The sequence below is a fragment of the Stigmatopora argus genome, chromosome 7 (assembly GCF_051989625.1).
Source record: "Stigmatopora argus isolate UIUO_Sarg chromosome 7, RoL_Sarg_1.0, whole genome shotgun sequence".
Classification (NCBI taxonomy): domain Eukaryota; kingdom Metazoa; phylum Chordata; class Actinopteri; order Syngnathiformes; family Syngnathidae; genus Stigmatopora; species Stigmatopora argus.
Genome location: NC_135393.1, coordinates 19,433,213 through 19,458,636, shown reverse-complemented (window position 1 = coordinate 19,458,636; position 25,424 = coordinate 19,433,213). Strand labels below are relative to the sequence as shown.

Genomic DNA, 25,424 nt, shown 5'->3' with positions numbered 1-25,424 from the left:
TTTTGTCCATACCTGTTTACCTTCTGAGTATTCAATTCATTGGGCTAAAATGATTAGTTTTAAGAAAAAATGATTTGAAAATGACAGCAAATCTGGGTATGTTTATATACTAAGCACCATATACCAAGGTGTCAAAGCACACTAAAAGAAATGTCCGGCATTAGCGTTACTTTTTTGTCCACACCTGTCCATCCTCGGAGTAGTCCACGGTGACGGAGGCGTTGCTCTCGGGCGGAGTGTAGATATTGCGGTAGTAGCCCACGGATCGAATGGTCTGCATGGTGTGTCGAGCCACGCTGGGCATGGTCACGGCCGACAGACGGTCTCCCGAGTCGTAATCGAAAATGTACTGGTGTTGGCTGTGCAGCAGTAACACCATGGACTGTTGGGACCACAAAAAACATTCTTCGAGTTATGGCACATCATCATGTCAGTTTTCCTACAATGTCAACAATCCTAGCCAAATTATTTAAAAAAATAAAAAATATTATTTGTTTTTAATGGGCTCAGATGAATGGGGCTGAGTTTTAACAGAGAATAAAAATAAAACGAGGCCAAAAGCCACGGTACAGTAATCCCTCGATTATCACGTCTTCACTACTTGGCGATATTTTTCCGCTATTAAAAATGTAAAAAACAACAACATTTTTTTAAGTTCATAAAAATGTGAAAATCCATGCTGAAACTCATAAGCGGAAGCCACTTTTTGCTACGACTCGGACGGTGTTTGTAAGGTTTTTTGGGGGTTTGTAAGGGGAATCATAATCATTTATAAGGGCAGTTATCGGCAGAGGTTGACAGGTATGGAAAAGCGTCTTAGCTGCCTTCTTTTGACAACAAAAATGCTAGCAAACAAAAATGGTCTCACGTGAAGAATGACGCGGCAAAAGCCAAAGAACTTTGCTTTTTCCCGATTTGACATACATTTCACGACTCGCCAATGAAGTCTGACCTCTGAATTGATCTTTTTTAGTGTTCAAAACAATCACCGTGGCTAATACAAATTTCTCTGTGTTTTTATTTTGAAAAGTTAAGCCAAAAAAAAGCACGTTAGCGACGAAACGTGAGTTCTTTTGCTAGCCAAACGCGACTTTCCCACTTTGTTTCTCTCGTTCGACTTTTCTCAAGGGGACCGTCTTCCGTTGGTCTTGCTTCCTTTGTTTGTTGGCAAAATGAAAGTGGTAACCTTGGCTTGTGTACTGATGCAACAGAGAGTCAATGATTGAAGTTTGCGTGCTTTTTTTGGTGGGTGGACGTCCCCGTCGTTTATCTTTTTATCGTGTCTCTGCAGACGCGCGAGTCTCTGTTGTTCACTGAAGGAAAGATCTTTTCCTCTTTTGTGGGATGGCTTTGCATAACGCCGCAGTCGGACTTCATTTGAATATTAAAACGACGGCGTCTAGACCAAGACTGAGACGTGACCGTCTTTTTTTTTTTTTTTTACCCCTATGTTGAACATAAGCAGGCGTAAGTGGAGTTGCGTTACCTTATCTAAATAAGTGTAGCTCCAAGTCTTTCCGTCGGCAAATAGTCGGGAGGTGATTCTTCCTTGGCTGTCGTACTCCCACTTTTCCGTAGTTGGACCCCTTTGCAAGCCAGTTACTTGCCCTGTACTGAATCAACACACACACACAAAAAAACCACAGTTAAAAATGACGTCTTACACTCAGCTCAATTCAAATTAACGAGCACATTAATCAAATTAATTAGCAAAAGACGTAGTGGACTTTTTCTTCGATGAGGGCCATGGAAGTAACGGATATTCATTTATTCATTTTCTGAACCGCTTTATCCTCATAAGGGTTGCAAGGGGTGCTGGAGCTAATCACCGGAAAACAAACAACCTTTCACGTTCACACTCATACCTAGTGGCAACTTAGACTGTTAGCCAACTAGCCTAGCGTGCATGTTTTGGGACTCTGGGAGAAAACCGGAAGACCCGGAGAAAACCCACACAGGCTGGGGGAGAAGATCCAAACTCCGCACAGGTGGACCAACCTGGATTCGAACCCAATTCCCCAGAACTGCGAGGCCGACGCACTAAACACTCACCACCGGGCCGCCCGGAAGTAACGTTACCCATAAAAATAGTAAATAACACTTCTAGGAAGAGATTTGTAAGTAGAGGTAGCACTTTGATATAAAAAGGGATGTAATACCATGAAGTCAACATCAGAAAGTACAGCCCTTTAAATTGGAAATAGCCTTGGTATGCAAAATGAATGCGGGAAAGCCATTGGAATGATTTACCCAGAAAAAAAATGATAGATTGTTACCTGGAATACGTGAGGTTAACGGCCAGCAGCTTGCTGCTGGGAACCCACAAGGTGGGATGGCCTTGGGGGTCGTAGATGATTTTCAGAAGGAACTTGCGATGATCGTCGTAAATCTTCTCCGTCCGCAGGTTGCGATCGTAATCCACGGACAACAGGTTCCTCCCGTTTACCTTCGGGTTAAAACAATGTACCAATTGATCAAAACGGAACAGATTTTGCTCTCTAACTTATTTCTAATTCTCATGTATAGTACAAGCAATTACTTATTTGGACATATTTTGTAGCAAAATATCTTGGATGTGTTTAGGTGGACAAATTCTGCAAAAAAAAGTCACATTTTGGCTGAATTTGATACCTTAAACCACAGATGTCAAAGTGGCGGCCCTGGGGGGCCAAATCTGGCCCGCCGCATCATTTTGTGCGGCCCGAGAAAGTAAATCATGAGTGCCGACTTTCTGTTTTAGGATCAAATTAAAATGAAGAGTATAGATGTATATTAAATTTCCTGATTTTCCCTCTTTTAGATCAATAATTGTCATTTTTTAACCCATTTTTCTTTGTATTAAGTTCAAAAATCATTTTGTAAAATCTAAAAATATATATAAAAAAGCTCAAATAAACATTGTTTTAGATCTATAAAAAACTTTGACTTTGTTTTAAGATCAAATTACATTTCCTGATTTTCCCCTTTTTAAAATCATCATTGAATTTTTTTAATCCAATATTTTTTCTTTGTGTTTTTAGTACAAAAAGCATTTTGTAAAATCTAAAAATAAATATATAAATATTTTCCATTTTCCACTTTAATATTGAACATAATTTAAAAACAATGTTTCCATTTGAAATGAAAGATGATTATTTAGGGCTATTAATCCAATTTAAAAAATATAAATATTAGATAAAAAAGCTCAAATAAACATTGCTTTAGATCTATAAAAACGGACTATTTAGGGCTTTTAATCCAATTAAAAAAAAAATATATATTAGATCAAAAAATGGTCCGGCCCACATGAAATGGAGTTGACGTTAATGCGGCCCGCGAACCAACCCGACTTTGACACCCCTGCCTTAAGCAAATGATCCCTGTCCTGCAATTGGCTGTCCACCGATTGCAAAAACCAAACCTCCGTGGCTAACGCAATTTGGGTCAACGACTCACTCTGAGCTTTCTCCCAAAGACGATGATTTTCCCTCTGGTTTGCTCCTTCCTGAATCTCCATTCCACCAAGTTCTGGCCATTTTCTCCCGGAAGCGTCATGTTGCGTCGCGCCACGATGGGATTGGCGGCACCTGGTTTTTGGTGGGCGGAGACAATGATGCTCAGAATTCTTGGTTTAAAAAAAAAAACAAGTCATTAAATAACTAAAAAACTATTTCAAAAAACAATAAAGTCATTCAATGTCAGATATTCAGTACGTGCATGTTCCTTTAAATTGGCCAAAAATTGACAAACAGGCTTAAAAAAAAGGACAAAACTTGGAAAAGTGACGGAAAAGTAAAAAACAGCAACGTTTTTTTCACAGTTTGTGGCGTAATGTGGACCTACCGGCCAAAATATGAGGTTCCGTCTGATAATGCGTGTCCATCCCGTTGGCGTAGATGACCCGGAGAGAATGGTCATTACCCACTTGGTAGCTGTTTCGAAGCTGGTCTACAAAGGGGAGAGAAGCACGGGGGGACATGTGATTACCGCAAAGAGGACATGGATTTCTTTGGGGAGGGGTTGTTAAGACCCCGGAAAAAAAAATGGGGACAGAAGCATGATAAGCGGGTGAACAAAGAGGAGAGGAAAAACGTTCAATTAATTTCTACAGCCTTATTTGAACCCGCTAATGGAGCGCCGAGCAGGTATTAACATCCCGCTGCCTCTTTTAATTAGGTTTCCCTTGACCTCACACCACTAATGACCACCACCACCTCGCTTACGTATGTGTGTGTGTGTGTGTGTGTGTGTGTGTGTGTGTGAATAAGGACAAGTGCTGAATTAAAACGAGGGGCTATATTCCATCACCTGCAAGAAATGTATTGCAAACAATTGAAATAAAAATGTTTTTCGATGAGATGTTAAAGCAAATAAAGCAAAATCTTTCAGCAAGCGACTGCTACAGCCTCATTGGTCCCATCAGCTGTCAGGCTCTTTAACAAAACAAATGGCTGAATGTTAAGACCAACTGTATGTATACATGTACATCTATGTGTATGTAAGTATATGTATATTTATATGTTTGTATATGTATATATACATTTCAGCAACATTCTTATTTATTTATATATTTATTAGTTCATTAGTGTTTGTTTATTTGTGTATTTATTAGTGTGGATTTATTCATTTGTGTATTGATTTATTTGTGCATTGATTTATTTGTGCATTGATTTATTTGTGCATTGATTTATTTGTGTATTGATTTATTTGTGCATTGATTTATTTGTGCATTGATTTATTTGTGCATTGATTTATTTGTGCATTGATTTATTTGTGTATTGATTTATTTGTGTATTGATTTATTTGTGTATTGATTTATTTGTGTATTGATTTATTTGTGCATTGATTTATTTGTGCATTGATTTATTTGTGCATTGATTTATTTGTGTATTTATTTTTTGTGTATTTATTTTTTTGTGTATTTATTTATCTGTGTATTTATTTGTGTATTTATTTATTTGTGTATTTATTTTTGTGTATTTATTTTTTCTGTATTTATTTTTTGTGTATGTGTATTTATTTTTTGTGTATATATTAATTTGTGTATTTATTTATTTGTGTATTTAGTTATTGGTGAATTTATTTATTTGTGAATTTATTTATTTATTTATTAACGTATTAATGACCTATTTATTTATGTCTAAAATGTATTTTCCTGTGTCTGTATTCTCACCCTCTTGCTACTGTGACAATGAAATTTCCCGAATACAGGATGAATAAAGTTATCTCATCTAAAACAACTGGAAAAAAAATGTGTTTCTCGATGGCAGATGAAAGCAACGCTTACTTTTTTGGCGCAAAGTGCCAAAAGCCGACCTCATTGGGGTTGTAGGGAAAAGATCAAATAGAAGTGGAGGAGATGGCGTTGAGGGCAATTTTGGGAAGAAGAAAACTCATTTAAAAAGCCAGGGATTTTCGCAAGGGGGCCGCGGTCAACGCTGATTTCGAAAGGGAACGCCAGGCGATTTCGTTTAAGACCAACACTTCCAGACGGATTGGAAACGCTTTGGGAGCGACAACCAAAAGATTGGCCAGCTAGCAAAAGCGCCCTGGGCTCAATTCCGGGGTCAACTGAGGTCATTCCCGGCCCAGGTTTTTTCCCTCCTGTAAAATCTGACAAGACCAGATAACTTGCTTCACATTTTTTCTTTTTGCAACGGAAGAACATTTCAATGAAATATTTACTTGTTAAATCCTCTCTTTGCTTGATACAATATTTTGGGGAAAGCTCTGGCGCACCTGTTGACAAATTTGGCGGAAAAGGTAAAGCTATCAAATATGTTCTTGTTTACAAAGCTCGGAGGGACCACCAAGACTGGTTGCATACCGACCGACGCCCAGTCAGATCAAATACTAAATAATGTATACGCTTCCACGCGGAGGAACCCTCGGCTCGTCGATGCCGCTGAATAAGTTAGTGCATTGCGATCGATGGCGCTACGCCGCGTTTGTTCGGGAACGGGATCGAACGCAAATCGTTGCTCGTGGAGCCGATTCGCTCGGATTCGACGAGCCTCGGCCCAACGTTCCTCAAATGCTTTCTTCTTGAATGGAATGCTTTTATTGTCATTATAATAAATATTGTAAGATTCAAAGCTTCACCACAAAGTGCACAAATATGAACAACAAACAAACAAATACATAATCAATAAATAAGTAGTCGTTCAGTTCAACCTCACTATGATACAATACCTTTATATCGTATTTTGATACGAGGTATCAAATGTATTTTGATGTACCTGTATGTAATCAATAGTACACACTCACATACTTGAATATATAGAAATACACACATTTATACATATACAAATACTTACTACTGTTTGATTATTTATGTCTGTTTGTTGTTGATATTTGTTGTTTTTATGCGCATATAAGCCGTACCCTCAATTCAGTCATCATTTTTTTGTCTGACAAAGGGGCTTATATTCGAGTAAATAGGTATATATATATACATACACACACATATACACACACTATATACACACACTCACTATATACACACACTCACTATATACACACTCACTATATACACACACTATATACACACACACTATATACACACACACTATATACACACACACTATATACACACACACACACAATATACACACACACACAGACTATAAGCACACACAATATACACACATTTTACACACACACACACACTAACATATACACACACTATATACACACAAAATACACACATTTTTACACACACACACTAACATATACACACACATATATACACACACACACACTAACATACACATTTTTACACATGCACACACATATACACACAATATACACACACATATATACACACACACACTAACATACACACACACACTAACATACACACATTTTTACACATACACACACATACACACAATATACACACACACATATATACACACACAATATACACACATATATACACACACACATATATATACACACACACACGTACACACATATACACACATTATTGCGATGTAGACCAGCTAATGAAAATTTGCCCAATTAAAATAGAACACTTTGTTCCTCATTGAAAATGTTCATCATACAAAATGTATTAAAAAATTAAATGGATTCATAATTGACCTGGCTTTGCTATGCCCCAGCACCCCTCGTAATGCGCGCGAGTAAAATGAGTGAATGAATTATATTTCACTTTTAACTCATTTATCTTGGTGTGTGTGTCATAATATATCACTTGAATGGAATCCTCATAAATATTAAAAAGGCAGTTGTCGCTCCAAAGCATTTAAGGCATGATAGATAGATCAGAGGTAAGAAAAAGCAAAGGAAAAACTAACTTCAAATTGGAATGTTGCATAAGAGCCTCCTCAGAAAATAAATTTAAAAAAAAAACGCAACCATCAAGAAAATGCCAACGTACTTTTTCGTTTTTAATGAAGCTACCGTCGTACTTCTTCACTAACTTCTCGGTGTGCGTTTGCTTTTGACTGGCTTCTTTTTCTGTGCATGTTTTTATAAACGTTGACCTTTTACTTCTTGTCCGGTTTTCTCGCAAATAAAATATGATTCTTGTCTCAAAACGTACTAAGATTAATTATGTAAATTGATCCCGTAGCCTTAGAGGAGGCAGGCACTCGCTATTTATGACTTTGAAACCAATATAGACGATTATACATGATTTAAAGGCTAATTAGCGAAGAAGGCCGCTCCATTTGGCGAGCTGCTTACCCTGTACCACAGTGTAGGAGGAGTCTATGGATGACAGGTTGGTCGTTATGGAAACATCCTCGTCCTTCCCTGACGTCTCGATATCCACGGCAACGGCGCCCGATGACATGTCGCCGTGGAGATTGGTAACCACGCCGGTCGGGAAGGTGACGTTCGTTAGGCGACCCTCGCTGTCGTAGCTGGAAAGAAGAAGCCGCTAACGTCAGTTTAGCGTCATCTGCCATTCACGCGGTCTGAAACTGGAGGGGGCGGGGCAATCTTTAATATACCCAGCAAGAGGTTTAAAACAAGTATGTACTGTATTTTCTGGACTATAAGTCGCACCAGGCAAAAAATGCATAATTAATAAGGGGAAAAAAAGCATGTACAAGTCGCATTTTTGGGGGAAATTTATTCTCTATTTGCTTTTTTTGTTTTTATCATTTCAGTAAGAGTAACCTGCACTTTTTTTTTGCTAACTCCAAACTCTTTCTGCTGCTCAATTACCGTTTTGGGCTGCATATTTTACTATTTGAGGCTAGTCATCTGCAGAATATGATTTTCTTTTCGTTGCCATTTTTGTTCAGCCCTTCTCAGTTGTTTTTTTTATAAATTTCCGGCTATGTTGAAATGATCAACACATGTCTGGAGCGCCCTCTTGTGGTTTAGTGTGAAAATAGCATGTTAAATCATATAATAATGTGTTAATAATTTTGCACATAAGTCACATACCCCCAGGCCAAACTATGAAAAAAAAACAGCGATTTATAATCCGAAAAATATGGTACCTTTACACAATTAGCATTCTAACTAAAATATATGGCGTTCTTGAAACGCTTTTGTTCTTTATGAATCTACTCACTCGTAAAATGTAGTCCAACCAATTTGGACGCTCTTGGTGGCGAGCAAACCGCTGTTGCCATGGTAACTAAACAAGACCAACTCCTGACCCTGAGCCGTCAGAGACTTGAGCCCGCCGTTTGTTCCAATGGTCAGCCAGATGACCTAAAAAACATGGCGTTGTTTACGACCCGTTCATTCGTCTCCATATCGGAGAACTTGTCCTTGGCGTTCAGGTCTCAACGAACCTGATTGTCCGGGGTGACGGCGCGAACGGGCATCCGGTTGGTATCCCTCCGGATGCGCAGGGTGTTGCCGCTGCTGTCCGTCACCGCCGTCAAATCCTCCTCATTGCTGTTGGAAAAAGGCGAAGAAAAAAATGGATTAGCGGAGTTGGCGGGGAGATCACAAATCTCATTATTAGCCACACTGACCTGTAACTAAAATTGTATTTATAGTCTCCAGTGACCAGGGATAATGTGAATTGGTGAGTTCCATTTAAGTCAAAGACGTAGAGTTCCTGGGAGGCCGGAGAGGCCACTTCCAAGAAACCGGGACCCGATGCCAAGGACCCTGAAGTCACACACACACATCTTTTCAACACGTACATGTCAACGTATATGTTTTACCTGTATTTTATAGTTTTTTTTGATCATTTCAAATTGTTTAAGCCGTATAATAACTTTTGTATGGGAAAAAAACTACGTATTTTTAGTAAAAAACGATCTCGTCTTCCCCATTTCGGCTCTAATTCCGGATCATCTCGGTCACTGATAGCAGACGAAAACGTCTTTGTCGATGGCTAATGTCGTCATGCCTTCGGTCCGCCTTTTCATTACAGTGGCACCTCGATAGACGAGCAATTTGAGATACAAGTGAAATTTCTAATATTTTGAAGGGAAGACAAAAGCAAACAACCCTGGATAGGTTGCATCTGAAAGTCAGGGTGGAGGCGGGGCCAAAAGAGCCAACCCGGGAGAAGAAAGGTATAAAAAATTCAAACAAAATTAGAATTAATTTTAGTGTAAGGTTAGATTAAATGTATTTTTGAGTGTGTAATTTCAAATATTTTGAAGGGAAGACAAAAGCAAACAACCCTGGATAGGTTGCATCTGAAAGTCAGGGTGGAGGCGGGGCCAATAGAGCCAACCCGGGAGAAGAAAAGTATCCAAATTTAAAACAAAATTTGAATTAAGTTTAGTGTAATGTTAGATTACATTTATTTTGAGTGTGTCTGCATCCTAATCCAAGTTCATTTAAATTTAAATTGATGTTATGTTACGAGCGCGTTGCCGTGCAAACCTCGCCACCCGTTAAAGGGACATACCCGTAAGCGGTTGGCTGCGGCGAATGGCTCGAATGCGGATGTTCCCGAGGTCGGCCACGTACAGGGTCCCGTCCGGAGACACCACCAAAGAGGAAGGACAGTTGAGTCTGGCGTCTTTAGCGTAACCGTCTCCCGTTTGGTAACAGTCGCAGTTGGCGTCGTTCTGCAAAAAAAACGGGAAACGAGACGAATGAACTTGACGTTTCGTCCGCTTGGACCTCGCCAGTGCGTGATTGGCGCTGCCGAGCGGACACCGATCACTCTATTTTCAGGCATTCTAAAAATACTCCCAAGAACATTGCACTTACTCCCTTTCAGAAAGCCATTATATAGAAATAAAAGTGTTTTAAAGTACCTTGCAGTCGCAGTCAGATGGCGTCCCAGCAAGGTAAGTCATTTCTCCATCGGTTGACACCTGCGAACAAGCCGTTACATGGTGTGTGTATTTCAGTGTGTGTGGAGGAAGTGAATCAATGGAATGAATCATCCCTCAGGTAAAGCTGAAAATATCGAGAAAATGATTTTTTTGCCCTTTTCCCCATTTGCCTTTTTTCTGACAAACAGGCGCTAAATACGAGCGATTACCTGTCGAATGCGATGGATTTTTTTCTCGTCCGTCTCGGTGATGTAGAGAATGCCGTTGTAGGACAGAGTAATGGCCGTGGCTCCCTCCAGCATGGTCTGAACGGCTCTCTTCCCCATGGTGTATTCGATCCCGGGTACTTGGCAGTGCATGGGCCGGCCCGCCACGATGCGAACCTAAGCCAGCAAACACACACTTTACTTAGTCACGTTTATCGAACAAATGGGCGCCCGTGTTTCGGATTTAGCGGAACGGCGAAAAGGGGAGATGACTAAATATGAGGAGGGTACCTCTCGATTTTCAGTGATCTGCAGCACAATGTTGTTGTCCAAAACGTAGATGGAGTTGTCCATGGGACTGATGGCCAGGTCGGTGGGCCATTCCAGACGGACCTAGACGGCGTACAAGTGTCCGGGAGGAGAACTTCATGTCAGACAAACTATGCTTTGGAGACATTTTCTAGCGGTGTTTAGAGAGTAATTGTTAAGGCAGTGCTAGCAACAAAATAAGAAGTGGGCCACCAGGTGCTCTATATAATTCCCCAATCTATGTGTATGTATATGTATATATGTATATTTATATATGTATGTATATATATATGTATGTGTGTATATATATATATTTCCAGCAACACGCTTATTTATTTATATATTTATTAATTTATTAGTTTATATGTGTTTGTTTATTTGTGTATTTGCTCATTTGTGTTTGAGTATTTGTGTATTTGCGTGTATTTATTTGCGTATGTATTTATGTATCTATGTATTTATTAGTGTATGTATTTATTTGTGCATTTATTTATTTGTGTATTTATTTATTTAAGTATTTATTTATTTGTGTATTTATTTGTGTATGTATTTATTTATTTGTGTATTTATTTACTTGTGTTTATTTATTTGTGTATTTATTAGAGTATTTATTTATTTGTGTATGTATTTATTTGTGTATGTATTTATTAGTGTATGTAATTATTACTGTATTTACTTATGTGTATTTATTTGTGAATGTATTTATTAATTAACTTATTTATGACCTATTTATTTGTCTAGGGTGTCTTTTTCTGTGTCTGTATTCTCACCCTCTTGCTACTGTGTCAATTAAATTTCCCGAATAGGGGATGAATAAAATTATCTCGTCTAATCTAATGTAAAACAACTGAAAGGTGAGCGCAATTGCTAGTTCCAACACCGGTCACCTGTCTTATGTGCATGCTGTTATCGCAGGTGAGAGGGCGGGCCGAGGTCAAGTCATTGCTTCCCAGCACCGTGGAAATGATTCCGTTGCGGTCCACTTTTCGGATCATCGTCCCGTCCACAAAGTAGATTAAACCGTTTTTGTCCACTGCGATGCCTGCGTAGAGTCCAAGAAAAAAAAAATGCATTATCAAAACTCCAAAAATAAAGTAGAGAGGACATGAAAGTGGCTGCTTTTGGATGCAAAGGACATGGAAATGGAAAAAGTGGATTCACTGTGAACAAGCCACAATTATAGTAAGACCTTTAAGAAAAGACAGAGCGTATAAATACAAAAAAAATATCAAGAGCTTCCAGCCTCCACTTGAAGAAATCTTTTGCGGCAGGCAGTACCTTTGGGTCCCAGGAGCTGCGCTTCCGTAGCTTTCCTTCCATCGCCGCAGCGTGCTTCATCAAACGGCGGACATTGTTCGCCAGTGCCGGCGACAACCTCCCCGTTACCTTGACAAACACATGACAGCGGCCATCTGTTAACGATCGCGGGGGACTAAAACGGACGCCAGCTGACTTTGGCAGATGACACCCCGACCCCATCCGAGCCGTTCAAAATGTCACAGTCGTGCTCAGCGCTTCACCAACTGGCAGCTGAAATCTTATTTTTCGGAAAAAAACTAATGTACTCAGGGCGGCGCGGTAGTCTAGTGGTTAGCGTGTTGCCCTCGCAGTTCTGGGGTCATGCGTTCGATACCAGGTGGGTCCTCACTGTGTGGAGTTTGCATGTTCGGGCACTCCGGTTTTCTCCCACATCCCAAAAACATGCTAAGCTAGCTGATTGAACGGTCTAAATTGCCCCTCGCTGTGATTGGTTGCCCTTTGTCTCGTCATGCCCGGCGATTGGCTGACCACCGATTCTGGGTGGAGTTTGCATGTTCCCCCCGGGCTTGCGTGGGTTCGCTCCGGGCACTCCAGTTTCCTCCCACATCCGAAAAAACATGCTAAGGTAGCTGGTTGAACAGTCTAAATTGCCCCTCGCTGTGATTGGTTGCTCTTTGTCTCCTTGTGCCCAGCGATTGGCTGGCCACCGATTCTGGATGGAGTTTGCATGTTCCCCCTAGGCTCGCGTGGGTTCGCTCCGGGCACTCCGGTTTCCTCCCACATCCCAAAACCAGCTGGTTCAACACTCTAAATTGCCCCTAGCTACGATTGGTTGGTTGTTTGTCTCCTCGTGCCCTGTGATTGGCTGGCAACCTATTCAGGGTTGCTACCTATAGTTGTCTGGGATAGGCTCCAGCATACCCCACGACCCTCGTGAGGATAAGCGGTTCAGAAAGTAAATAATAAAATAAAACGCAGATTATTGCTAATAGCCTTTATAGTGTAAAATGCAATTGGGACTTACTGATGAGGTCACGGGCTCCACTGAGGTTCTTGGGTCGGTAGATGCGACGTGAGTTGGTGTCTGACACGTAAAGCTGTCCCGTCACGGGATCGGTAGCCATGAAATAGCGATGGGCGGGGTTGTTGCTAAAAATGGAGGAGAGAGAGGGTGGGATTTAATGTAAACATTTGGCTCAGGATTGTTCTTTCACTATGTTATTGGAGTCGCGTTCTACAGTAGATGATCACTTATCGACCTTCTCTAACGTTTTCTCACCTATTAGCCACCTCCGCGAATAAGCCCCCCACCCTTAAAATGCCCTTAAAATAGTTGAATTTTCACAATTTCTCGCGTATAAGCGAACAAGGAGCAGGTACAAGTGAGTTTTTTCACGTTTTATGCAAGATATTTTCTTTCTTTCTTGAATTTCATTCATAGACATCAAAATAAATTTTGATTTTTTTTAAATAAATTACCATATCCGCCGCATTGTCTTGCGTGATGGCGTTTCCTGCATGTCAAGTCTAATTTGTGCACATTTAGGCCACGCCCTCGATTCACTCATCATTTTTTTGAGCGACAAATACGGCATATATGCCAGAAAATACGGTAATCAGTTGTTCTCTAACACATGTATGCATATTGTTGATTTGTCTACATTGGCGTGCATATAGATATTTTATGAATATTGTGAAAATGAAGCGGCGCTAGCACTGTGTATAGCCCGCCCCCTCATTCTGTGTTCTCCTCAGCTCTCCTTGCTTCAGGCTAGCGTTAAAGTGATGACTGTGCCATTCATCTGCGCTGACAACACCAAAAAAAATAGGCTCCTTATCTGTAACACTTGTCAGGACTAGAAATTGACAAAAATTAAGACTGATGAGGACAAAGCAACGCTCGCGGACGGACGCTAAAGCCCAAACGTGTCGTGTTGTCGCCGTGTGCCGATGAAGATTAGGATGACGTTTTTGGTAAAAACGTCGGGAGTTACAGGCGGTAGGGAACCTGTGGCCCGAGAGCCATACATGGCCCTTTTGATGGCTGCATATGGCCCTGAACGCACCACACTACCTGTTGCGCCGCTAATTATATATATAAATATATATATTATTTTTTAATTAGACCACATGTGTCAAAGTGGCGGCCCGGGGGCCAAATCTGGCCCGCCGCATCATTTTGTGTGGCCCGGGAAATCAATCATGGGTTCCAACTTTCTGTTTTAGGATCAAATTAAAATGAAGAGTATAGATGTATATTAAATTTCCTGATTTTCCCCCTTTTAAATCAATTATTGTCATTTTTTAATCCATTTTTTTCTGTGTTTTTAGTTCAAAAATCATTTTGTAAAATCTAAAAATATATACAAAATGCTATAATAAACATTGTTTTAGATCTATAAAAAACTGAATATTCAGGGCTTTTAATCCAGTTCTTTTAATCCATTTATATAAAAAAATCTAAATATTATATCTAAAATGGTCCGGCCCATGTGAAATCAAGTTGATGTTAAAGTGGCCCGCGAATCAACCTGAGTCTGACACCCCTAAATTAGACCATTCTGCATGCATGCAATGATACTCATTGATTAGCAACAGTGTAACAATATCATCAAAACAATAAATTTGGTTAGAAAAAAAAATGCACATTTTCATATATTTTTACTTTTAAATTCTGAGGAGGAATTCAAAAATATAAATGGTTTATGTCTCTCTCTGTCAAAAGGATTTCCAAACCCTGATTTGCATTGCATGCATTAAATGTTTTGCTATTTGCAATGAATTACAAAAAAAATGGCTGATCAAGAACAATTCCAGACATTCAGATTATTATAATGGACGATGTGTTTGTCATTAATAGATGGGAATTATAAAAGAAAGGGGCCACAATTCAATTCAATTCAACAAGCTGAGGAATGAATGCATGCAGAGAATGACTGGGAAGAGGGGGAGACGGAGTCACTTTTGTTAGTGGGGGTCAAAAAAGGGATTAATCACTCTTACCTATGTCGGAAATCTTTGTTTCTTAATAAAGCGCAAGCAAAGAAAGAGAAGAGGAAAGAAGAGTTAGACGACAGTTAGTCAATGCTTAATGATGTTTTCCTCTAGTGGAACACATTGGGAATTTGGAGCTGGCCAAAAAGTGCAAAAAGTTGAATGCAGAGTGGACAGAAGACACAAAACTACAGTTAAGTTTAGCTCAAAAGTGTTGAAAACAGATGACATAGCAGGTTAGTTACTTTAAATGCAGGGATTTGCGAGATGAGTGCTTGCCAAGTCAAGAAATGTGAAATGGAATCAAACATCCACTTACATTTACTGTACGTGTTCTTTTTTATTTTTTTATTGTCGTAGTAGAGTTACTTTCCCATTTCGCTCTTGTTTTGCATAAGTCCAAAAATGTGCATACATATTTCATACTCAATTTATATACTTTTATCACGTTTAAAGAGTTCTTAAAGATCCCGTAATAAATTATGCAAAATCAATGCAAAATGTCCCCCTACTTACGAAAAATCCCAAATCTTGTAAGTAGAGCTACCATTGTACCTAAAAAATTTTGCTACATAAAACGACATACTGATTGGCTATCTCATCGTAAAGGAAAATAATTTGTGATCTGTGGCTACTTATTGACATTAGCGGCATTATCCAATCCAAGCCTTTTCTTACCTAAGCTCCATCACACTGGTGACATTCCCAGAAGGGAAGATCCTCCTGATGTAGTTAAAGTCTCCGACGTAGACACTGCCGTCGGCGCCGCACGCCAACGCCAGGGGCGCCAACAGCTTATTGCCCTCTGCTTGCCCATTGCAGCTGGGACAGGAGATGCTCCGGCGCCGTCCATTTCCTGCGCCAAAACGCCGGAACGCATTTTAAATGAATCTCAAAAGGCAAAACCAAAAGATCGTGTATGCACACATTCCAGCATTCAAGCAAATTCTTACCCATTATACTACTGATGACAGGAGGTTGCTGGGAGACGAATATATTCTCACCGTTGCCTTTGTACAGAATACCTAGAGTCGCAAAAACACCAAATATTAGTCAATATTATTAATAGAGTACTTTTTGCACGGCAACACGCTGGTAACATAACATAAATTTAAATTTAAACTTGGATTACGATGCAGACACACTCAAAAATAAGTTTAACCTAATCTTACACTAAATGTAATTCTAATTTTGTTGGAAATTTTGATACGTTTCTTCTCCTGTCTTGGCTTTATTTGCCCCGCCTCCACCCCGACTGCATGGCAACGCGCTCATAACATAAACAGATTTAAATGAACTTGGTTTACGATGCAGACACTCGAGATCTCGAGTGACCAAAAGCTCGTCATACGATCTCAGTCTCGGGAACGGATTACGATCGTATGTCGAGGTACCACTGTTTATGCTCAAAATTTTACTCGTATCTCAAATCGCTCGTATGTCGGGGCACTCGTATGTCGAGGTACCGCTGTAAATCGAAAAAACTAATAGCATTTTGGGGAGGAATTATTAAAAAAACAACATCCAAGCACTTTTCCTGTATTTTTTTTCCCACTTTTTGCTCTTAATCCCCCCCAAAAAATAATTTTTCAAAAATAGTGACCTTGCCTTCTGTTCTTTCTCCTCAGTATCTAATAGCATTGCTTCAAATCCCACAGGGCTATCTTGCTATATACTTCCCTCACCACGCTCTTTCCCCTTCATGTTGTCTTCGATTAAGAGGTGTTGACGGATCAACAGCTGACACGCTTGCATTCCGTGCTTCCGTCCGTCTATAATGACGCGCGCAACAGGGATAAGGACTAAGAAAGTGTGGGTGAGGAAGTGAAGCCATGCTCAATGCCCTTTCCAGCTGTGTGAGTGAGTGAGGCCAGCACCCAGGAAAATGTCTTTAGAAATGACTGCTTTTGACCTTCAGACACTTATTCCCGACTTAAAAACCCAAATTTAGACCCACACGCGCGGCAAACTGGGTGACAAGGTGTTAGAAACCCCCGAGGTGGTGATGAACGAGGGATACACAATGGAGGTGGTGATGGAAAGAGAGGGGGAGGGGCGGCGAGGGACTACATAGACCAGTCCCAATCAAATAGAAGTCCTGAAGGACTACATCACGGGTGGAAAAGTGGCAGCCCGGGGGCCAAATCTGGCCCGCCGCATCATTTTGGGCGGCCCGAGTAAGTCAATCATGAGTGCCGACTTTCTGTTTTAGGATCAAATTCAAATGAAGTGTATTGATGTATATTATATTTCCTGATTTTCCCCTTTTTTAATCAATAATTGCAATTTTTTATCCATTTTTTCTTTTGGTGTTTTAGGTCAAAAAGCATTTTTAAAATCTAAAAATAAATATATAAAAATAATTTCGGTTTTCCACTATAATATTGAATATAATTAAAAAAAAATGTTTATATTTGAAATGAAAAACAAATGATTATTAGATGTTTCCCTTACTAAGAAAAAAAGGTCAAATAAACAGTTTTATATCTATAAAAAACTGAATATTTAGGGCTTTTGATCCAATTCTTATAATCCAATTTTTAAAAAAATCTAAATATTATATCTAAAATGGTTCGGCCCACATGAAATCGAGTTGATGTTATTGCGGCCCGCGAATAAACCCGAGTTTGACACCCTTGGACTACATCCTGGTTTTTAAAAGTCGATTTTGAGGTCTAATATTGTGGTAACTCTACTTATAAATGTTTCAACTTACAAAATATTGTTCCAACTTACAAAATATTAGGTGATGGGAAGGAGGGAGTACATAGACCAGTCCCAATTAAATACAAATCCCAAAGGACCATATCCTGTTTTTTCAAAGGTCGATTTTATGAGGTCTAATATTGTGGTAACTCTACTTACAAATGTTTCAACTTACGAAATATTCAGGTGGCGAAAATTTAGTTGAAAGATGGGGAAGAAATTCGAGTTGCAAAATGCAAAATAAAAAATAAATAAATTTAAAAAAAAAACATCTCCAAAAGGTACACTTCCTGAAATCCTGTATTTTATTTTGAAAATGGCACGATCGAAAGAGAGTTAAAAGATAAGTTGTTTGGATTTCATAATTGTGTTAACGTGCGTGTTTTGTCAGTTGCCAATGTTTGTTATTCATTTTAATGGGTTAATAAATCATTTTTCTAACCCGCTTCCCACATTATCTAAGCATTTTTTTAGATGTAATGAAAATTTGATCAGATGCCAGCTATTTTCCAAGTTTGTGCCCTAATTGGATCAAGTCAAGTATATTTATAGTCGGGAAAACAAACCCCCAAGAGGTACACAGGTCTCCAATCTATAATGTTTCAGAAATCTGCCGTTCAAAACCCCATCAGCGAGTACATGCTGCTTCACGATGTTTGGATCTGGTTCTGGTAACGCCCGATAAGTGGCCACCCAAAGAGCTGAGGTCTCAGAGGCAACTAAAAAACACCTTTTTAAAAAGTCCAAGACCTCATGAGAAGGTGGCTTTGCAGTCCAAGAGCAACCTTTTTCACTATCACAAAAAGCCCAGCGCAAAATCATACCAAAAAATGAACACGTTCAAATGGAATAAAAATAACACTAAATACTTTGAACATGAACGTCCTATTTTGTTCCGCCAATTTAACGTGATTTATGATGAGTGTTGGTCGTACCATTTTGCACATCCAGAATGTGATGCTTATCCAGCGTCCATCCGCCAACGTTGGAAGCGTCCATCTCGTAGCCTTGCAAAATGGCCGTCCTCTTCTCCCACAGGATCAAATCCAGGCAGGACTCGTATTCGAACCCCACCGACACTAAGAGACAAAAAAGGATCACATTATTCCGCTCTTTGGTAGATCTACGATGTTCTTGTCCAAGTACAATTTGTACATTCTGTGATTGAGAGACAAGACAAGGCTTGACCTCCATCTGTCCACTTTTAGCCTGCGACCCGTTCTTATCGGTTTCTTTTTTTCTTTCGGACCATCGACAGCCTGTCGCTCTTTTTTTTTTTGCGTTACTGAAAAACAGTTAACAGATGCCTATTTGGCATATTCTTTTCCATTTTACTATGGTTACTTTAACGTACATTTGTTCTTGGTTTTTGATCAAATAAGAAAAAAAGGCCCTCCCATAGAAAAAAAAATTCCACTTTGTTTTTTTAATCTTTAACTGGTATAATTTATACTCTGGTCCGACTACTAATCCAAAAAACCTCAATATCTACGTGCATAAACTACTTTTTAGTCCGTAAAAGATCACACTAAAACAAGCACAAGTAAAAAGTACGACAGGCGGCCATGTTTTAATGACCACATGCTTTTCATAATTGATATTCAGAAAGCGGCTGGAGCGAAATATGCAAATTCTTAGCAGGAAGCTCACCGACTGCCTCCGATAATCCATAAACCCGTTGACCGTAGGCGTCCGTCTTGTCCCAAATGAAAGTGTAGGAAAGATTGGGCTGAGCGGGGAACCATTTTTGGAAGAGACGTCCCACCACGGCCACCATCAGGTGAACCTGGAGATGACAAGGGCTCCCTCAAGTTCAAATTGTCGCAAATATAACATTTCTCAACTCACCTTCATCAGGTTAAAGGGGATGGAGGACTGCGTCATGGTGACTTTGAGGACGGGTTTGTAACCCGCGGTTCTGGAACTCAGGTAGATCAAGTTGAGGTAACTGCCAGGGATTGTGGTTTCTTCTTGTAAAACCTGCAGACAAAAAAAATTAAAACATTTTTTTTAGGCATTTCACCACTTTTAAAGTACAAAAATCTGAATTCCTTTGACAGCATTGTTACGCTATTCAATGAGTATCAATGAGAATATGCGTGGAGAACAGTCTAACGGAAAAAAAATATGATTAAGAAGACGCTCAAAGTAGTGCCAACGTGACGATCCTATTGGTGGATTTGGCGGTTTCCATATTTTAGGGTACTCGGACATTTCGTCGAAAGACTTTTGGTCGAACGGACGTTTTGTAGAACGGACGTTTGGTAGAACGGACGTTTGGTAGAACGGACGTTTGGTCGCCGGGTTGTTACTGTTGAGACCAGCTCCCAAAATTATAATCATGAGAGAGAGAGAGAGATTAATATCTAAATATGTAATATCAAAATATCAACAGTAAACTCTGTCATAATTTGACAGCGAGCGAACCCGGCGACCAAACGCCCGTTCCACCAAACGTCCGTTCTACCAAACGTCCGGGGACCAAACGTCCGGGGACCAAACGTCTTTCGACGAAACGTCCGGTCACGATATTTTAGCTCACAAGTTAGCAGAGAGCCAGCTATATCCACCCATCAAAAGAGCCCCAAGATGGCGGCGCACGGGTGCAGTGGCTCTCCAATGACTTGTTGATGTTTTTACTGGGAAACACGCACTTTGTGGAGTAGCACCACCAATTTGGTTATACACAGCTGTTGTATAATGACATTAAAGTCTTTTGATTTAATTTGATGTGGCTCCCCAGACAAAAGTCCCCTTAGCCCTGATCTACCCCAGTCCAATGGGATGGCCTTAACCTCACCCGTGACCCACACCAGGAAAAAACTGTCAGAATCAGTCCGTCAACGTAAGACACTACAGATTCAAATCAGAATATTTCATGCCGTACAAGGAAAAAAAAGTTAGCGGAAGGCACGATTTGTCATTTTTTTTGCTTTAAAACACAGTCAGGTCTGTGGGTAATAAAATCTGGCTGCACTTGAAAGCTCCTTTCAAGTTATGTCTCCAAAACAGCGGGTGGGAGTCCTCACCTGTGCTAAATCTTTGAAGGCATGTTCAAGTACATATTTTATCAGGGGCACCTGCGAGTGAAGGACAAGCAGGAGGGCTGCTTTGATTTAGATCACGACACACACATACACCCGCACACCCGCACACTGCAAACTGATATCGTCCTTGACCCCTCGACGTTCTAACTTTCATAGCCATTCCTTTTAAATGGACTCCATTTTCAACGCGCTCAAATCGACTCCTATCATTTTCACACGGCGCTCTTAAAGACCGAAGCGTGTGTGTGTGTGTTTTGTGCGGGTGTACGTTCGACCATTCCAGCGCATGAGTGGCTTTTCCCCCCGCGTGGCGGTGACGACGTCAGCGTGAGGTCTCAACGCGACCCGGCGCTCAACCCCGACGGGGTGAGCGAGCGATCGGCGCGCTCGTAAAAGATGATAATACGCAACACATGGTTATTTGGCGAGCCCGATCGGAAGGAAGGAAGAAAGAAAGAAAGAAAGAAAAAAAAGAAGTGTGTCCTTGACAATGTGGGTTTTGCGACGGTGGAGCAGCGGGAGTTGGAGGTGGAATAGAATAGAATGTCGGGGGGAATAAAAAGGGCTGGGGGGGGGGGGCAAATGATGATCACCTTTGTTCTCGCTACCTTCTGCGCAGGGAACTAAGACAGACTCAATTGAGAACTGTCACTGCACTATACGCAAAATGCCATAACACTGTCAGATGCAAATATCAATAAGTCACGTTCTCGGACTTTAACTTTAGCAAATTTGTATCTTATTGATTTTAAATGATGTTTTTGACATTAATCTGCACAAGGGACTGTCCTTTGTCTGCAATCGGCTGGCCATTGGCTTAACGTGTTCCCCGCCTCCCAACCCAAAGTCAACTGGGATGGGCTCCAGCACCCCCTGCGACCCCTGTGAGGATAAGCAGTTCAGAAAAAAAATCAATGAATGAATTTTTGTATGACGACTCATTTCCGTGCACAATTTTTGTTGAAATTTTTAAATCTCATTTAATCAATCAATTCAATTCAACTGGAGTGGGAGAAGGTCACCGGCCAGCATTTTGGAATTCAGGTTCTCCAATGTTCAAGAAGTTCCTGACCACTGCCAAGGGGTTACGATGACATATTGTTAACTAATGCTGTAAATTTTGACCTAAACATGAATAAAATATGGCCGAAAAATGTCCATTCTGTCCATCTTTCCGTCATTTGGAATTGTTCCAGAGTTGCAACATGAGTTAGTGTATGCAACAACATCTTTGCTGGGAGCTGTTCTTGATGGTTGTTAGAAGCAGTGAGTGGCATGAGCAAAAAATACATAAATCAATCCAAAATATCGGCATTTAAAACTGACAGAAACATTCCGTTAGAGACGAAGCGGTCAAGTGGAAACTCCCACGAAGAAACAAGACCCACGGGGGGAATTGTTTAACTATGTTTTACATATGACAAGGAACCTCATAGTCGAGAAGTCAATCGCTCTGAACAAAAACCAAAAAAATGATGAATAAAAAAACACAATCAAGTCACTGATCCGTATGGATTACACGTTTTCCGTCTCGCCTGTCAGTGGTATGTTTGTTGGTCCAGAGACAGCTCAAGACCTTCTTCACAATAAGAACAGCCTGAAGTTTTAGCATAACAATATGTTTAATATGTAGCGGGTTTGGAAATAATCTGAAGTCAGAGAGGTCCATCTTCATTTTTTCCAATTGTTTTGTTCATTTATCTTCTAATAAGAGTAAGTAGGGCCTGCATTGATGAAGGAAGCTTCTTAGCTTCTCTGACTTTATTATGGCAGTTTTCACCTTTGTTCGAGAATAGAAAATAATAAAACAAAGAACCAAGCACCTTGCCACTCACTCTTCCAACATGTTTTAAATCCCATTTCAGGTGTTTTGACATTATAACAGCATATATTTGTGATTACAATTTATTTTTCTATCCATTCTTCTTCCACTTATCCTCACGAGGGTCAAATGATAAACAAATACAAAAATCCCTCAATTATTGCGGCTTCACTACATTGGTTTTATTTTCTGGGGGAATTTTTTTTTGTTAATTACATTTTTTTTTAAGTTTATAAAAAGTGAAAATCCACACTGAAACTCGCAAGCGGAAGCACTGAAGTACAAAAATAACTATATATATATATATATATTTTTTTAAATAGGGGTGACCCTACTTTGCGGTTTTTCATTTATCGCGGCCATGTCTGGTCTACATTAACCGCAAAAATTGAGGGATTACTGTACATATACACACAAACAAACAAACAAACGTTATATATATACATATATATACATATATATACACACACATATATACATGTATATATATATATATATACAGTGGTACCTCGTCATACGACCGTTCGTCATACGGAATGCTCGTCTTACGGGGGAAATTTCGATCGAATAATTCGCCCGTGATGCGGTCAAAATTTCATGATGCGACCAAGCCAGGTCGCCATGGCATTTTTTTGTTTTTGCATCTCTTTCGTGTAAAAAATATGTCTACGAGCACTGGTGGGCGGACTTTGCATTTCCACACGCGTTTTCCCCCCACTTGGTCTACATTTACATACCAGGTAAACAATACGTATTACAATGGATCGGCAAAGTTTTGCTAAGAAAAGGCGACCGTTGACAATGGACATGAAACGCGAAATAATTGAAAAACATGAGCGTGGGGTACGTGTTACCGAGCTCGCTCGGCAATACGAGAGGAATACGTCAACCATATCCTCCATCCTTAAGCAGAGGGACGCAATTAAGGAGAAGAGGCCGACCAAAGGACTATCTATCATTTCCCACCGGCGCAGTGACATTCACGACGAGATGGAGAACCTTCTTTTATTGTGGATAAAAGATAAACAATTAGCAGGAGATAGCCTGGCCGAGTCTACCATTTGTGAAAAAGCCAGCCGAATTTACATAGATTTGATATCAACGAAAGGAGAGCCTTCAACAACTTCACAAACATTTAAAGCGAGTCATGGCTGGTTCGAAACATTTAAAAAACGATCTGGAATACACTCTGTAATCCGACACGGAGAAGCGGCGAGTTGCAATTCGAAAGCTGCGGTGGAATTTATTAAGACATTTGCCTTGATTATCGCCCAGGAAAATTACACCCCCCAGCAAGTTTTCAACTGCGATGAAACTGGTCTTTTTTGGAAAAAATGCCCAGGCGGACAGGATTTAATCGACCTACAGGAGCGTGAACATTTGTTGCCGGAACTTAGTAGCGAGGAGGCGGTGGAATAGGCGGCTACAAAAGATATCAAAAACATGCTCGCGAAGTGGCAAGAGGTTTCGGATTTTATTGAAAAGACTCACCCTGACAAACTGGCAAGTGGTCGCGCATCATCGTATTATGATGACATTTGTATTCGACATTATCGAAATATTTTGAAGGGTAGACAAAAACAAACAACGCTTGATGCGTTTGTTTTGAAGACTTCCGCGGAGCGGCCAGGTGGTGTCACCCCGTAGAACTAAGTAAGGTAAAAAAGATTACAACTAATTTAGAATTTAGTTTTGTTTGAAGTTACATTAAAGGTTGAGTGTCTGTTTTTTTAGTTATCCAAGTTAATTTAAATGTGTTTGTTCGTTTAAGAGTGCAATGTTGCCGTGGAGAAAGTCACCCCGAACCCCCCCCCCCCCCCCCCCCTCCGCGTGTGTTGTTCTCTTCCCTCCGCGAAATGTGTCTAATTTTACTCCTATTAAACACATTATTACTATCAAACCACTCGTTATTTATTACTTTGTTAATAGATGGTGAATTATAAGAAATAAAACATGTTTTCCAATCCAATATCCTGTTTTTGGTGTTTTCTTCAGATAGTTGGAACGAATTAATTTGTTTCCCATTCATTTCAATGGGAAACTTTACCTCGAGTTACGAGAAACTTGTCATACGAGCTCAGTCCCGGAACGGATTAAGATCGTATGTCGAGGTACCACTGTATATATATATATATATATATATATATATATATATATATATATATATATATATATATATATATATATATATATATATATATATATATTCATGCAACACGCTAAATTATTTATTTACTTATGACCTATTTATTTATGTCTAGGGTGTCTTTTCCTGTGTCTGTATTCTCACCCTCTTGCTACTGTGACAGTGAAATTTCCCCACGATGAATAAAATAATCTAATCTAATCTAATCCATACACACAAAGATGAGTCATGGACTCCGCGATTTGGATTTGGGCGTGAAATGTAGCAATTGTTAAAAGATGACACGAAACTGCTGTCACAAGCCGTAAGGCAAGCCTTTTTTAAATTTATTTTTTACTTTTTCAAATCCATATTTATATTTTCTAGTGAGTCTGCGTGCCCCACAGCATCAGGCTGCGTCTCTCACACATGAAATTCTCTCCATTTCATGCCACGTACTGTACATTTTGGTGTGTGAGTTGTGTGTATCCTCGTGTGTATGATTAAGACTTTGGTCCCCATCTCTTTGGAAGCAAGCCTGCTACATTTATCAGTTCAATTAAGACAATCCTTTCCGCCAACTTCATTTGAAAAGGGAAAACGGTGGGCTCTTTATTTTTAATACGGCATTAACTTGTCCGTTTTCAAATTTACGATATGACTTCATAGATTCGATGGTGGTTAGAGAGCGCTCATCTTGCCAAAGACGGATGGAGAAATGGAATATTCCAGTTATGATTTATA

The 25,424-nt window shown here is 39.9% G+C and overlaps 1 protein-coding gene across 4 annotated transcripts in view; it reads right to left on the bottom strand.

The window, feature by feature from the left end:
• tenm3 (teneurin transmembrane protein 3) overlaps positions 1–25,424 on the bottom strand; it is a 176,258-nt gene that overhangs the window by 7,487 nt on the left and 143,347 nt on the right. For 3 of the 4 annotated variants that reach the window (XM_077604193.1, XM_077604195.1, XM_077604194.1), the window contains 22 exons: positions 19,535–19,666; positions 19,337–19,472; positions 18,622–18,765; positions 15,934–16,005; positions 15,659–15,836; positions 14,990–15,010; positions 13,011–13,135; positions 12,005–12,112; positions 11,614–11,768; positions 10,709–10,810; positions 10,421–10,594; positions 10,191–10,250; positions 9,836–9,998; positions 8,943–9,081; positions 8,757–8,862; positions 8,531–8,673; positions 7,690–7,868; positions 3,823–3,927; positions 3,436–3,566; positions 2,277–2,446; positions 1,487–1,613; positions 185–382 (listed from right to left, as the gene is read on the bottom strand). In XM_077604193.1, the coding sequence (XP_077460319.1) occupies positions 185–382; positions 1,487–1,613; positions 2,277–2,446; positions 3,436–3,566; positions 3,823–3,927; positions 7,690–7,868; positions 8,531–8,673; positions 8,757–8,862; positions 8,943–9,081; positions 9,836–9,998; positions 10,191–10,250; positions 10,421–10,594; positions 10,709–10,810; positions 11,614–11,768; positions 12,005–12,112; positions 13,011–13,135; positions 14,990–15,010; positions 15,659–15,836; positions 15,934–16,005; positions 18,622–18,765; positions 19,337–19,472; positions 19,535–19,666 (2,868 nt within the window). The remainder of the gene's footprint in view (positions 1–184; positions 383–1,486; positions 1,614–2,276; positions 2,447–3,435; positions 3,567–3,822; positions 3,928–7,689; positions 7,869–8,530; positions 8,674–8,756; positions 8,863–8,942; positions 9,082–9,835; positions 9,999–10,190; positions 10,251–10,420; positions 10,595–10,708; positions 10,811–11,613; positions 11,769–12,004; positions 12,113–13,010; positions 13,136–14,989; positions 15,011–15,658; positions 15,837–15,933; positions 16,006–18,621; positions 18,766–19,336; positions 19,473–19,534; positions 19,667–25,424) is intronic. The other variant, XM_077604192.1, reaches the window with a different exon arrangement.